General features: G+C 36.6%; 1 protein-coding gene across 2 annotated transcripts in view; it reads right to left on the bottom strand.

Moving 5' to 3' along the window:
* Positions 1–2,969: 2,969 nt before the first annotated feature.
* RPAP2 (RNA polymerase II associated protein 2) overlaps positions 2,970–15,440 on the bottom strand; it is a 36,622-nt gene continuing 24,151 nt past the window's right edge. The window contains exons 12-13 of one of the 2 annotated variants that reach the window (XM_021526262.2): positions 5,869–6,018; positions 2,970–5,322 (exon numbers count right to left, since the gene is read on the bottom strand). In XM_021526262.2, the coding sequence (XP_021381937.2) occupies positions 5,880–6,018 (139 nt within the window). In that variant the 3' untranslated portion in view covers positions 2,970–5,322; positions 5,869–5,879. Of the gene's footprint in view, positions 6,019–15,440 lie in introns of both variants that reach the window. The other variant, XM_021526252.3, reaches the window with a different exon arrangement.

Here is a 15,440-nt window from a genome sequence, read left to right as displayed (position 1 = left end):
CTGTTAAATTATATTAACCTGATTTGTAGACACTCCTATTTGCGTAAAACAAAAAGGCAAGATTTATGATGTAAATCCTGATCTAATGTTTGCAGCTTATTAAAGCTGTTTCCAAAGTCCTTCAAGCTCTCTGTAGTGATGACTAATTCTAACCTAACTGTAGGACTCCCCAAGAAGCTGCTGCTGTCCCACTAAGTGTTCAATTCAGCTACATACACCATGAAATTTAAGAAGGGAAGAAGTGCCAGAAGTAGCATTGATTTGATGATGCAGGATCTACCAGCCAGTAGCCCCAGTGGCTTTGTGCTCTGATCCTTGCATGCATCCCGCAGGTAATCACAGAGTGCAAAAATGTACCAAAGAGTTTGCCTTTAAAGTACTGCCTACTACAGTGTCCTGGGGACTGACTTCCAAGCAGGGACTTTGCTGAACCCGTGGTTGTGCTCTAGCCTGTTGTTGGAGAGGGGCTCTTTGGAGCTCTTGTCTTGAGGGAACTGCAAGAGCACAGTAAGCCAACAAACAGGGGGACCGCTGCAGCATACAGGGGCCACACTTACTGCAGTTCTGATTGATTAGCCTTACCAAGTCTAGGTGTCTACACATTCAATTCTCATAGCAAAGTTTATCTATTTTCTTCAGAACTCCAGCTTGCACTTTATCTACTCTACAGGTACAAGCAACTCAGGGCGAATGAATTTGTCACACATGTCCATATATTGCTCAGAGGCTCATCTGTTTTCCCTTGCTTTTTGAAACCAGAGTGCTAAATGAGAGCCCCTTGAAGATATGTTTCCCACACACATCCCCCTCCATCTCACCAAATCCTGTGTAGCACCACAAATGCCACAGCTCACGTTCTACAGCATCTTTCAGGCAGCCCATCTCCCAAAGTACTATCCACTCTGCAGAGAAGTGCTTCTAAGATGAAGCGTCACAAAAAGAAAACTCACGAGAGGAAAAGTCTCCACCAATATTACTTTCCGCCTTTGCTAATGGAAGACACACCCACTTCCTTTGACTCTAATCAGAGGACTGGCTGTCAGGTGGTAGAGATACACAGTTGAGAAACAAGAGGTCTTTATACTTAGGTGCCTAGCCCTGCCTTGTATACCATCTGCTTCTAATGGAAACTTAAGACTTGCCAAAAGGAGAGGCTGAGTCTATGTTTTCAATATTTAATGCTCACTGGAAATGACAGTTCAGCATTACCTGCTGTCCCAGCGAGATCAAGCTAAACCCCACCCACCATACTGTGTGTTCACATGCAATTGCAGAAATAAACATGGAAATAAGTATGAAATAAGTATGGAGAACTTAGAGGCAAACTCTTGAACTAGAGTGTAGCCTAATTTCAACATAGGGGCATTATTTTTCTTTCCCTAAAGACTGGCACTCACTTGAATTCTTTTGGTGTTAACTCTTATAAGTTAAAATGCACTAAGGTAAGATCTGGAGACCCTAAATTTAAGAGCATCAGTTCTCTCTGAAGCAAATGAAGACAGGCAGGTACCTAAGTTTGGATGCCTAAATTTAGATGGTATGAGTACTGCTTTCCCCTTCTCTCTTCCTTTTTCTTCTCTTTGATGTGCTAGTCCTTTTTTCTAAAAGAGTTGAAAGTTACAAGAGACATGTCCAGCTGAGCTGCTCATCCCCTCTTGCACTTTGTAGAGTCCAGGTTCTCTCAAAATAGGGGGAGAAGGGTAGGACATGGAACATCAAGATTCACAAAACCGTTATTTTCCCCTAAAACCACAACAGATGTCTCACTTTGAAGCTACTCACTGAGACTGAAGAGTGAAAATACAGGTGACTTTTGTATGTGTTGTGTGGACACAGCCTGTGAGGCCAGGGCACGTATCATGCATGTACCAGCACCTTGTCGCTCCCTGCATCTCCCTTTGAAAGACAGGGTGGATCTAAATTTCTAGCCCTGGGTTTAGACAGCAGCACAGCCCTGTCAGTTATGCTAAGGAACTTTTTGTTTTGATAGTTTTCAATTAAATAAATCAGGCTCTCTTCTCCTTGTTTTAATGTAGGAATTTGCATTATCATATCTAGCTTGATTTGGAACCTTTACACAGATTCAAGGCAATCTCTTCAAAAAACTGAAAGTGTATGGGTTACATTATGACTTTTGTACTTTCCTGAAACGGTGAACATAAATGAATCACTCTGACTCCTCTTTTTCTCTCCAAAATCCAAGAAAAATAAGTTTAGCATGGTCAATGGGCAAAAATAATCAAATGGCAGCAGTGAAGGGCTCTATGCTAGGAAATTTAGTATTAAAGAGTGCAGTGCTTACACTGAGAGTATTTACCAAGCTGTGAACTGAACTTCGGTGTGAAAATAGACACAAAAGTCTTTCCATCAGCCTCTTTGGCCAACACAAAGACTGCTTTGAATAATGTTGAGAAAATGTGACTCTGTGTATGTGCTTGTTCTCTTCCTGAGATTATTTCATTACAGCTATGGAAAACTTGGTAAGAAATCCATTCTGTGACATGCAGGTAGGTATGTGTCACATGTTCCTCCTTTGAGGTGGAACAGCTGTAACAGCATGAAGCAAGCTTTGCTGCAAGCTTTAAACTAAGCTGTTCTTTTATTCTTTACTAAATCAATTATATATGTCAGGAAAAAATAATCAACATATAAGTTTGGTTTCCTTCCCACCTCCCTGCTATTAAAAGAAACTCTATTTGCCCCACTACTGGTCCATGGCCAGACAGTGCTGGATCCTTTACAGGGTTATGGCAGTGGACTTCTGAGACTTTATGATCTTTGTCCTCTAAGGTGCTAATGGCTTTACCAAGTTTATGCCCCTTTGACAGAGCTGTTCAGAAATAAAGGCTTCTGTCCCATTTACCCTAAATCCCAGATCCATGATGTCGCTTCACATCTGCAGCTCAGAAGTCAGTCACTACAATTTAGTGTATTCTGAGATAAGGCTGAAACCACCACTGACCCACATGTCAGCTGCTCTCATCTGTTTAATTTACACAGAAGGAAAATCAGTAAGCACAGAAACAAGGCCACAAGGAAACAATCTGTCTGCGAACGTAAGCACAATGAGAAGGGGGAAGAACAACACCAAAAACCAGCTGAGTTAAGAAAGAGTGACATTTTCTGAAGGACAGATACTTCTGACAGAAATTTCCTTTAGGATAAAAAAAGATATCTAGATTTGACCATTTCTAAGCAGTTAGGCTGTTACAAAGCATGCTCATAAGAAAACTACATAAATGAATTGAATTTTTGGTATTTGAGTTGTGATTTTTATACACCAGTTAAGGCTGGCCGTACTGAAAGATCCTTTTGGGATGAGTCTATAGCCTCTCTCATTCAAAAGTATTGGGTACATATGTACACTTTCTGCATTTATTTACATGTGTGCTACTCGTGTCTAATGGAGACGAAATCATCACAAGGAAGTGAAGAATATCTCTTTAGGGTGTTCCCAGCATACTACAGACTCTTCTTCTGGCCTCATGGATGGAGAAATATTAATTTGTTCTTGTAGGGCAAGGAAAAGAATGAAGGAGCTTACTACAAAGCAGTGAAAGAAGAGATGCATAAATCCTGAAAGCTTTTTTGAGCTGCTGAGGCAGACAGTAAAAGCAGTTATAGTGAACCCTGATAAAATGGTCTTTGAGCCTGCAACCTATTAATTTTTATTACACGATCATACATTTCCTACACAGTAGGTGGTGAACCCCAAGCCTAAAAATAAGTACCAAAAAAAATCACACCACTAAACTGACAGGAAGTGTAAAAACTTTCCAAATGAGAGCCATCAAACCTGATGAAACACAGTCACATTCCTGGTATGATGTACATCTGCAATGCCTTCTAGGTGTACTCTGTATGGCAGAACTGTTGTAAGGTAATCTTCGTGCCCTAAGGTAAACCTGCATGTAACAGGCTTGCTCAGAATCTACTAGCTGAAAATACAAATTCAGTCAACTTCCAAAAATCAGAAGTGAATAGATATAAATTCAAGGTTTAAATTGTGCTCTTCTGTCCATATGTATCAAGTAAGCTTTTTCCATCATGGTACAAAACCAATGTCTATCCAGTAATTCTTACAAATTTTGTATAAGACACACTCTGATCATAATGGGCAATTTCCCCCCTACTGCATACTTAGAAAAATGCATAGCTGTAACTCTGCATTAAAGGTTCTAGTTCTAAATTGTTGCTTTTACAACTTACACTGAACATAACTTCCCATTACAATGTAAGTTTGGAAAAGTCAAGCATCACCTAAATAAAGTCTACTGCGCAGTGAAGCTTCCATGGCAAAGCTGCATGAGCTTCTGTGTGTCAGGGGTAATCTACATGTTTATTCTGATTATTATGAAATGAACTAGTTAAGTTCCTTTCTGGTGTCCAATTACAGAAGTCCAATTACAAAGGAATAAACTTTGGTTTTTCAAATTGAGTGAATGTGCAGCAGCCCTGGTAAGGCTTGTCTCAGCCTTAACTAGTGCTGGCATTTGCTGCAGACTAAACACTGTCAATTACAACTTTCTTCTTAAGTCTCTCAAAATACAGTGTCCTATGATCTGAGAACTATAAATAAAACATATTATGGAATCATTAAGAATTACTAGTGATTCTAGTAATCTAAAACTACTAGGACTAGTTTTAAAATGCAATTTATAATCCATCAGTGACAGAAGCTATTCCAAACACAGCCTAAATAACACAACTCTTTGAAATGAAATGACTACTGAAAGCAAAAAAAAATGTAGTTATTAAAATATATTTTAAAAGTCCAAATTAGTAACACCTAAAGTCTGTTTAAAAATAACTTTTACACAAGTTCAAAGACCACCCCTTTTCTTAGAAGTAGCAAGACAAACAGGCTATGAATCAGACATATTTGTGTACTGTTGTCATCATTCTTAAAGATTCCTGCTCCATGCACGAGGGAAACTGGAAAAATGTCAGCAGCACGGCTCTTACCATCAGGGGTAAGAGTCCCCGTCTCTCCCTGATCCCTGTAGACAAACATTGACTGAAAGTTTCCAAATCAAGAAAAACCAAACCAATCCAAATTTCTTTCTACAGCTTTTGAACACTTTTCAGATGATCCATATTTTAACTTGTCTTCATACCTTGAACAACTGCGGTTAGTCAGCTTCTTCACAAGACTGCAAAATTCTTACCCATAGGAAGGAAATGAAAAAGCAGAAATGCAAGAACTACAATTCATATGAAATTTCATTTTTCATTTTTAAGAGCTCAAACAACTGAAGGTGTTCTTTTGTTCTCTGTGCAACTATTTCAGGTAGTAGGAAATGCTAGGATGATCATGTTATTCTGTGGGGAACAAAGGAGTGAGATTAGTAACAATACTATAATGCTATATTTATTAAATCAGTTCAGTATGATCAACATAAGGTATTTGCTCTTAAATTTTTTGGCCTACCTGGAATGAAAAATGTAATCTCAACATTATGCAAAAAATATATGTCCCTTAACTCAATTTTATATTGCAAAAATGGAACATAAAAATTTCCTTGTCATAATTAAAAAAAACCCCTGCTTAGTCTTAGCCATTGTTGCCACACAATTTTTTAAATAAACTGTGGTAGTAAAAATTCCTCAAAATTGCAGTAAACCAACCATACATTATGAAAAGATTAAGTGTGATAAGTAAGCAGCTGCATTTACTGTAAGTGATAAAATGATGACACTTATTTCCATACCATATAGACTTCTTTACTTTAAAATGTGCTTCACACATTTTCTGCTCCAGCTGATACAATCTGTCATTACTGTACATACTTACAAAATGCTGAAAATTAAACCCGTGGTTAACCAGCTTGGTTTTAAGACACACAAAGTAGCTTAAATCTGACTGACCATTCAAGTTGTCAGTTAATTCTAAATATTCTTGTTAAACTTTCCATATCTTCATTTTTGAAATGCAGTTCTTCCAGTAATGTGGTCAGGAACTGTGTGTACATTGGGCTTGTCTGAGTATTCTTGAAAAGTGGACTTGTTTGTGACAATCTGGAAAAAAACCCAAACATATTTCATACAGTAAAGCAACATTTGAGCAGCAGATGTTAGAAAACAAAGCTTGTGAGTTCAAACAACTGTATTGTAGAAAAGCAGTTTATAATGTCACATTTGATTAATTACACTATATAATAGACTGTATGTATGATATGAAATATGAACTGTACCAAAATATGATTTTATTAGTATGTAGTAAATTAAAAAATCTAATTAGAAAAAATGAGAGTAGTTTGTATGCCTCTAATCAATTGTACATAGATGTTATATAATGTAGACAGATATCAGAATAAACAAAATGCAGAATGTACAATTAGACATATAAAAAGAAGGATCCCAGTCATTATTTATTTTTTTACCAAAAAGTTCCTAAACAGTCACACAGTGAAAGTTATATACTTCTTCATATGACTAAAATATAAAAGAGATATAAAATTCCTCAGTTTGGAAGGAGCTACCACTATGCAGATCACCTATGTATATAGTATCTGTATGCAGATGAGCTGGAATACTGAGCTGTTTGTTCCCATTTGCCCTTTAATTTGTCCAATTATATTTTTATCCTGAAGGCCTTCCTTTTTCTCCTAATTCTGCAAAATATTGCAAAGGTAGTAATAACTGAATCTACTTCCTAAGCCCAAATATTAAAAAAAAAAAAAGTAATTAACAAAATCAAACATTAAAGCTTATGCTAAATGTTAAGAAACTTCCAACACCAAAGACTACTGACAAGATCACTTAACAAGAACTCCTATCTGAGCAACAGCTATTTGTCTCAAATACTGTAGATAAACAGTGCCATTGACACTATACATGAAAGAGTTATTTTGGAATACATTTGTGCAATGAATACTTTTAATAAGAAATTCAAGGTAGTCTACAGCTTCCTAGAACTCTCCTAGCTCAGGAAGTCTTCAAGTGAGTAACAACTGAGATCAATCTCCCTGCAGGCACTGGTATTAAGACCATCTCCACTTGAAGAAAGCTGCATGAGAGAAGATTATTTCAAATTAAGCAAAAAGAGTGATAAAACACAAAGAAAGGACCTTACAAGACATAGTAAGTAAGAATCCCTTAATAAAAAAAAAATACCAAAAACATTAGTGGAAAAAAATTTTCTTTCTGGATTCCATTTCAGAATGTACATTTAGCTAAACAGTTCAGCTCTCAAACACTGACACTCGGTGATAAGGACTTTCAGAGATGCTTGAAGTAAGGGCAAGGTGTGGAAAGAAATTACTTATGCATAAAGTCTCCTATATATAAAAAAGAGAAGTATCCAAAGTCAGGTCTGTGATTTTGGCCTGAGGCCACAGGGTTTTGCAATGCACTTCATGCCAGCCAGGACTGAGCTGTTTCTTTCCTGGTGGGAGCTCCCGGGGTTATTCCCTGGGCTGGTAAATCAGAGCGGCCCTGGCCAGGGCAGGCAGGCGGGAGGCTGCGCTTGCATGGTGAGGCTTTGTCAGCAGGGAACACAGCAAGTGCTGACAGAGGACCAGAGGAGCCACTGCACAGTGTTAGGCTGGAGATGGTGGGAGGAAGACCAGGAGATGCATTTCTACTTGTCTTCAGTTCACCCTTCTCAGAATTATGCAGGTTGTATATGAAAAAAGACTGGTGGCAGAAACAGTCATGACTTTCTGAGTGCTGGTGTGACGTAGCACTGTAAACCTCTCCAGGCCATGATGTAGATTTACATGCATTTTTACTTGAATTTTCTTAGTCGTGTCATGGGCTTAAGAGGATATTACCACAGACATTATTTGAAGCTCACATGCTTTTTTTTTTTTTTTTTTTTTTTTTTGGAACTGCAGTTGGTCACTGTACATAGTTTCATGAATTAGAAGCATGTTTTAAATGTCAGACCCTGTTTAAGACACTCTGCTTAAAGAGTAGCTTTTATAGCTTACACCAAGAAAGAAAGAAACAGGTATTGCTATTTTCAGAGAAGTTGCCAGGCATTACATATTGAGAAATGGAAATTAAAAAAAGTTTTAGACATGGATCAATTTTTTTTCCTTACCTGAACTTTGTTTTAAAATGAATTAAGCTATTGATTATTTGATAAATAAGAGACTAAATCAACAAGTCATTTTAGAGAGGCACGTGCAAGTTTGTAGCAATTAGTTAAAAGCTGCATCTTGATGGGGCCACATGTTAAATATTTATGAACCTATGTACAAACACTTTTCTCTTGGAAAACTGTGTCCTTTTGACCTTTAAATAATGCTTCAACTTGTCATTTGAAAAGCAGTTATCATTGAGTACTTTTCTAGTTTCAGGTGGCTGCTGCAGCAGAAGCAGAAGCTTTTGTCTGGGAAAGGAGCAAGCAGAAGTTGCTGGTTTGCGTGGAGTGGTAAGTTACATGCTCTAAGAAACACTGGTCCAATGTATATTTGAGGTACTGCACAAAAGAGTACTGAGGGACTGCTTAGCTGAATTAAACCTTACTTGTATGCAAACAAGCCAGAACAGAATTTGGAATCAGTATCTTCAAGTCACAGAAAATTAAAATGATCTTATCTCTCAAGAAACTATGATGACTAATTCAACTTAATGACACACAGGATTTCAGTTCAACGATTGCAGAATTCCCTTGAAAGTCTGCAGCATCTTCTACAGATGTAGAATATAAACAGGAAATAGGATACTTGGGACCACAATAATAAGAACTGGTTAGTAGACCAGTGGAAAGAAAATACAAATTTTGCTTTTCTGTTATGTCTTTCACATGTTGCAACATTAATCTGGAACAAACTTTTATGAATAAAGTCAAATAAAAATAAGAACAGCTAAAGGATTAATTGATTTTAAAATAGCCACCTACAGAAGTACACAATGTAAATGTTACAGTCCGAAATTACACACCCATTCTTCAAAGGCTCGCCTTCAGCAAGGACTACTAAAAGGAAATGTTCATGCTCGTATCATGGAAAAGTAGTATATCAGACTTGATGAGAGTGTAGTTTCCTGCACACCCACTTACACCATATGGTAAACAGGCATTTGTAACGTTTAAAAAGTGTTAAAAATGTCAAACTCAATCTGATTGATAAAATTTGTATTTGCTGGCTATTCCACATATGTTATATGTTCAAGAAAAAAACCCCACTAAGGTGAAATTCATGTGAAGAATCATCAATTATTATCAAGCTATTAAAGGACATCTGGCTACCACAAAATGTTTACATAGTTTCAGTACTTCAGCTCAAGACCCAAGCTTTCTATGAATCAGCTGCCTTACAAAAACATTTGGCAAGTATATTTAGGAGTTAGACCTCAATTATTTTAGGAATAAGTTTCATTAATTGATATGGTAGGGTGTTCTTAGATTGATGTGTACCTTAACGAAGACAGCTGAATACATTCAGAAAAGATAAAACTTTTATGTAATTAACAGCATTAATTGACATTTCCTATCCAGGGGTATGAATATTCTTTCTAAAAACCCAAACCAATTGTCCAGTGCTATCTTTCCCCCAGCCACTGGATCTCAGGGAAAGCTTTCTGGACCTTCTGTTTAAGATTAATTTTGTGATTCCCTTTGAAAACATTAAAAATTTTAAAAGTCACCACAGTGTTACCAGTCAGTTACAGCTCTCTGAAACAGACACCTGAAAACAGGGGTAAAAATACAGTCACATAAGTATTTAAGCACTGTGAATAAGACTCTTAACATAACCACCACAACATAAGGGTTTGGGGTTTTTTGTTCTCTGTTTCTTTCTACCTTTTGTTTTAGTCACTTCAGACTTAATTTTTTAAGATCATCATAACCAGGATCATGGATAACTAGTTTTCTATAAGAATGATGGAGTTGAACTAATGAACGATCACAAACGTTTTCCTTAACACTTGTTTCAGAACAGATGCAAGAGCTGGCAGCACTACAGGCATTATTCTCCCCCTTTCCCCAACAAAACCACAGACACAGACTACTGCATGTGTGCTACAAGGGTGCCAACAAATCTCTGACCAATAGACTCTTGCTCAAGCTATAACCATGCAGATAACCATGCCATTCTAATGGGTTCTACTGCATCACCACAGAAGCACTGGGGTGTTTTGGTTCTTTGGGTTTTTTTTTAACACTCCAAATATATTTGCACTACTATTAAGTCACAGATTTGATGGGCTTAGCAGTACAATAAAAATCTTACTAGTCAGAAATGCCTTTCTTTTAATATAGCAATTTTATAGAATACATTTTCAGATTCCATTTTAGTTATGCTCCTTTTAAGGAAGTCTCTGACACAATTAATTAAACAAAAGCAATTTTTTTGTTTAAGACAACTGGCTAGACTGACTCAATCCAACAAGTGTTAAACATCAGCAATAAAACTCAGTGAATTGATGTTCATTGCAGCCCACAGACCATCAGCCTGTACATGCAGCTGTAGTGATGCCATGTATCAATCACTTACAATAGTGCTTCAGCTGATGGGGTAAACTCCAACACTTGCTGCATTTATCCATTTAAGGAATCCCTACCCAAAGGCACTCAGACATTTGGGAAGAGTAAGTTGAAACTATCACTGTAATTTTGAGTGTTCTTCACAATACATTGGCTGCTTGCTTAATTTGAGGTAGAATCTCTCACTTCCACTATCTCACTAGATTCAGTACACTTGTCTAGGGACTGCAATTTTGTTAGTAAAGTACCTTAAATCCCAAAGCCTGATGCATCATCAGGCCAGAGTTAGTACTGGACAGAAAGCTGATCTGAAGCACAACATGAGTCTAGCTGTAAGATAAAGATGCAACACCAGGGAGTTTAAAAAAAAAAACAACAAAAAAACCCCACAAAACTTTGGTGTAATTAAGTGGTTATACTTAATTACTATGTTTAAACATATGCTCATAAATTAGAAAATATTACATCCTCAACTTATATAATTTAGCTGTTATATTGGTAGTTTTAGTGAAAAAAAAGCCCAAATCCTACTTGTTTCTTATATCTTTAGTTCGAACATGATTTAAAAAACTCAACATTAAAAACCCCAAACCGTTAAAAGCAAAAGGCTGTCTCCAGAGTGAACAATTTCCATTAGAACACATTAATATTTGACAGACAAACTTGAACTGGAAGCATCTAACTTACAAACAAGATGCAAAAGTATTTAAATATATTTTAGGTACTGAGTCTTTTAAATAAAACTATACTAGTACTGGAAAGAAGTAATTATGATCAATGTCACTTACAACTCTGCAATTAAAGTAGACTCTAGTTTGGGGCCTTTTGTTATCATATCCTATCAGTCAAAGAGGAAACTGGCATTCAGGGGCTGTTTTCTGTAATCTCTCCCAATATATTTCTGTATTATATTTTCTTAATGAAAGATAAAACACTCTAAAGCCCACAGCATTGAATAGCAATAACTGGCAGAAATAAACAGGCAATTTTCTTACTGAAATAAAAAAGCCACTTCTGGTCTAGTTTTAAATATAGCCTGAAGATTCTATTCTCATCATAAAAACAAGAATTTTGTAACTGAAGTGCAACTTATGTTTTATTTATTATTTAACTTCTTTTCATTATTGTGTACTGACTTGTCCACAGAATCGAGCACAGGCACTTTAATCCTCTGATGGCAACAAAAACTAAATTATTCATGCTTTAAAATTTTTGTCCACTACATTTAAATCAATGCTACCAACAGTGATTCAAAATCAACGGCTGAAATTCCTATATAATCCAAGTATACAGCAAAAAATGAAGGTTAATCCAAATGTTAACTCTGTTAATTGTTTCCACTTCCTTTATTTTTTCCTATGCAGCTTCTACAAGTCTCTTCAAAAAATATGTTCTATGTTTATGTATATAGTTAGGCAAATATATTTTTTCTTCATGTAAAGTTCACCTTCAGCACACACTTTTCATGTAGCTGTTGTCCAGACACAAGTCAACTTCCCCTCCCTTTTAATGGGGCCAACATTTTGCGTGAGGTGTAGCCAGATATGACTGGATGGCTACGACTAACAGTAAAAGGAAAGCCTTTCTACAGCACCAGGGGTTATCTAAGCATTTGATGGAAGTGCTTGCTATCAACTGAAAAAAAAAGACAATGGATCTGTTTTTCTCTCTTTCCTTCTTACCCCCACCCTCTCCCCTCAATGAGTTATCCAAACAGGCGACTGGCAATTGAGAGGACAGGCTGGGGCACAGCTGAAGGCGCAGCAGCCCAAGCCCCGGGCACCCCTCCCGAGGCCAGTGGGCAGCCTTTGGGGCACAGGCTGTGCAGCACAGCTCCTCATGGCACACCATGCTCTCCTCACAAGGGCTTTGGAAGCCCAGTGCACATTTGCAAAATACTTTCAGGCTCACTCTAACATTCCATATCAGCAGTCATTTCTTGTCTTTCCTTTTGTATGAGAGTTCAACTTCTGTTGTTTCAGTAAGCTGTATAAGGAAATTTTTGGAAGGCATTTAAATGCTTTAACTGAACTATGCAGGAGAGAAGAGTTGAGGCCATAGACTTAAAGCTACTTTATCAGGTACAAAAATTATTAATTTAAAATGGATTTAAGAAAATACAAATGTTCCTGATGTTTGGGGTTTTTTTAACCTAACAAACAAACAATTCATATGAGTATCAGGATACACTGTTTATGCCACTTTCTTCCTCTCCCTTGAAAGTTAAGAATCATTCCATCGGCTGCTAGTTTTATTTATAACAAACAGCTGTATAACTACAAAGATCCTGCAATGAAAAAATTTAATAGTAATTAATGTTGCACTGATAAAAAAGACAGAAAAAAGGAAAAACTCAGTACTTGTCTAATACTGTCTAATGAGAAAATGCACTGGAAAAATTTTGCTAATAACAATGGGAGTAACAAACATTCCAGGACCCATGACTCCTTTAAAGCCACAGTAATAATATGGAATGGTTTTATTTGCTTCTTGTTAGTAGTGATATTTAAGAGCTCTATTTTCAAACACCCAGTCATTTTTAAATAACTAGCAAGACTGCCATCAACACAAATATCATATAGGTGTGGCAAAAAACAATTACTTTGGCAATTATATGCAAAACAGCACTTCCAGATTTCATTAACAGTGGATCAGAAAGACCTTGAGACAGGCAAGAAGATTAAGGAAGCACCAAAACTATCTCAATACCACCTCATAAATAACAGAATCAGTAACAGCTCATAAATATCCAGAGTTCTCTTCTACAAAGTGCAGTGGATCAGACTTTGTTTCACTGTTTTGTACACCAGGTATGACTGCAGGGCGATTTTCTCAAAAACCAATCAAGCATGGTACACAGCCACATTACCATATTCCAAAGATGACTCCAGCGTTAGCTCACAGACACAAAGCATTAGAATGTCTACTGTGTGCCATTTAAAGCCCCAGCATTCATAAAGGGATTTGTTCCACAAACTTTTATTTTAGCTTACTTATCAGTATAATACTAAGACAAAAAAAAAGTTCCCAATATGAACCCAGAAGAAATCACTATCAGCTGTTTCTCCCTAACAAATCTATGTCTCTTATGTACACATTTCAAGGACAAGCTTTGTTTAAAGAGCCCCATTTATTTGAAGCTTGTTTCCTGCTAACCAGCTGACAGCTCAAAGGTACGTCTCAGTCTGATAATTTATTCTCATTTCCCTCTCTTCTTTAACTTAGTCAAAATTTTAAATCTAGTACATTTATTTTAAAATTGATCCTCTCATATTTTTCAGTCTTCTTTTCCTTTTTATGTTCCACAGGGTGTTCCTGTGACACCTCAAATACTGGAATCTATGCCACTGATGTATCTGGATTACCTAGCTACATGAAATTAAGCACAGGTGTAAATCTCAGATTAAAGAATGCTAAAATGTAAGCTTTTGAGAACCTGAACCGCTTAAGTACTTTGTAAAATACAAACCTTTGTGTGAATTATTGTGCACATACAGTGGAACAATTCCATATCTAAACAATGCCTTTATATTCATATCTGATACATTTCATGTATCAATTAAACATTGTTTTTAATCTCTCTCTCTCCCTCTCTATATATATATCTCCATTTTTGCACTTAATTATTCCACATATACATATTCCTATCAATTTATTACCTTAGTGATATGTAAGTAGGAAAAAAAATTTTAAAAGACAGAATAAAATATACTGACTTGCAGTAAGTTAAAACAGCTACAATGCAATATGCTTAGGTAAATAATGCTGATACTTGACTTTATAAAATGTACTCACCTGTGCTCAGTTACTAGGAAAACCATGATCATAAAATTGATCATAGTTTAGTTTCACAACTTTTTAACATTGTAACCTGATTACAGTCCAGTATACAGATCAAGCACCTGTAATAATGCAGCTGAGTAAAGAGACATGCTAGGAACAGCCTTGCTTACACTGTGTCCAAATTTTTTTTATTCAGAAGTTAAACATAACAACCTCAACACTTTTCTACTTGCCCTTCCCAGTTTTGAAAAGAAATGTCATTGTGGTTTTGGACCTCTCAAAATGAGGTTCTTAGAAAACCCTGAAAGTTAAGAATCCTTAAGTATGTTTTCCCAGAAATAACAGCACACAGTAGGTTTAAAAAAAAAAAAAACAAACCAAAACAAAAAAACCCCAAACCCTTTTCCTGGTTGTTTTATTTTCTAATCTATTACTGGCTTGATGATCTCCTGTAAATCACTTTTCTACCCTTAATCTCAATCTTACCAGCTCTACAGCAAAAGGAGCACAATTAACACCGACTGGTGAAAGTACACTGAACTAAACACCTGCCTAAAACCAGCAGAATACGTGATGAGGTTTGGAACAAATAGGAAGAGCCAGATAAACCTCAACTATTCATTAACTTCTAAAAATCCTAGTACCTCATCTCAGAAATACCTAATTTTATAATGAATTAACTAGATCTATTCAGTGTCTTAAAATGTTCAGATGGACAGAGCGTGGAAGAGAGCGAAATGTGCATTTTTGTGGAACATAGGATGTAAGTGTGGTGGTATACATCAAAATGAAAATGAAACAAGCCTCTAAACAACCAAGCATCTGCACGTTTTGCACTGATGCTGGTTTTGCACCTATAATATGCAATTACACATATACACTTTGCAGTTTCTGCAATAAGCTTCCACATGCTGTAGGTTATATTTGCTACCAGCCAATTAAAGCACATTTTCCTGTGGGAGGAATGGGAGGAGACCATGTACTGCTGCAGACATGATTGTTCTAGATTCTTTTTATTGTGCCAGGCAAAATTCTATGAAGATATGATTATGTTTACTTACACAACATTCTGGTTAATTGACTGGCTGCAGTCTTCTTATCCCCAGTATTTCTTTTAATTGTACACATGTAAAAAGATGCATCTGTCCTGATGCTAAATGCACTGGCTTGGATTGTCTGTAAATTCTGAGAGCTTTATCATAGCCCACTGTCTAGAGAA

This window comes from Lonchura striata, chromosome 9, assembly GCF_046129695.1.
Source record: "Lonchura striata isolate bLonStr1 chromosome 9, bLonStr1.mat, whole genome shotgun sequence".
Classification (NCBI taxonomy): domain Eukaryota; kingdom Metazoa; phylum Chordata; class Aves; order Passeriformes; family Estrildidae; genus Lonchura; species Lonchura striata.
This window is presented reverse-complemented; position numbering and strand designations above follow the sequence as displayed.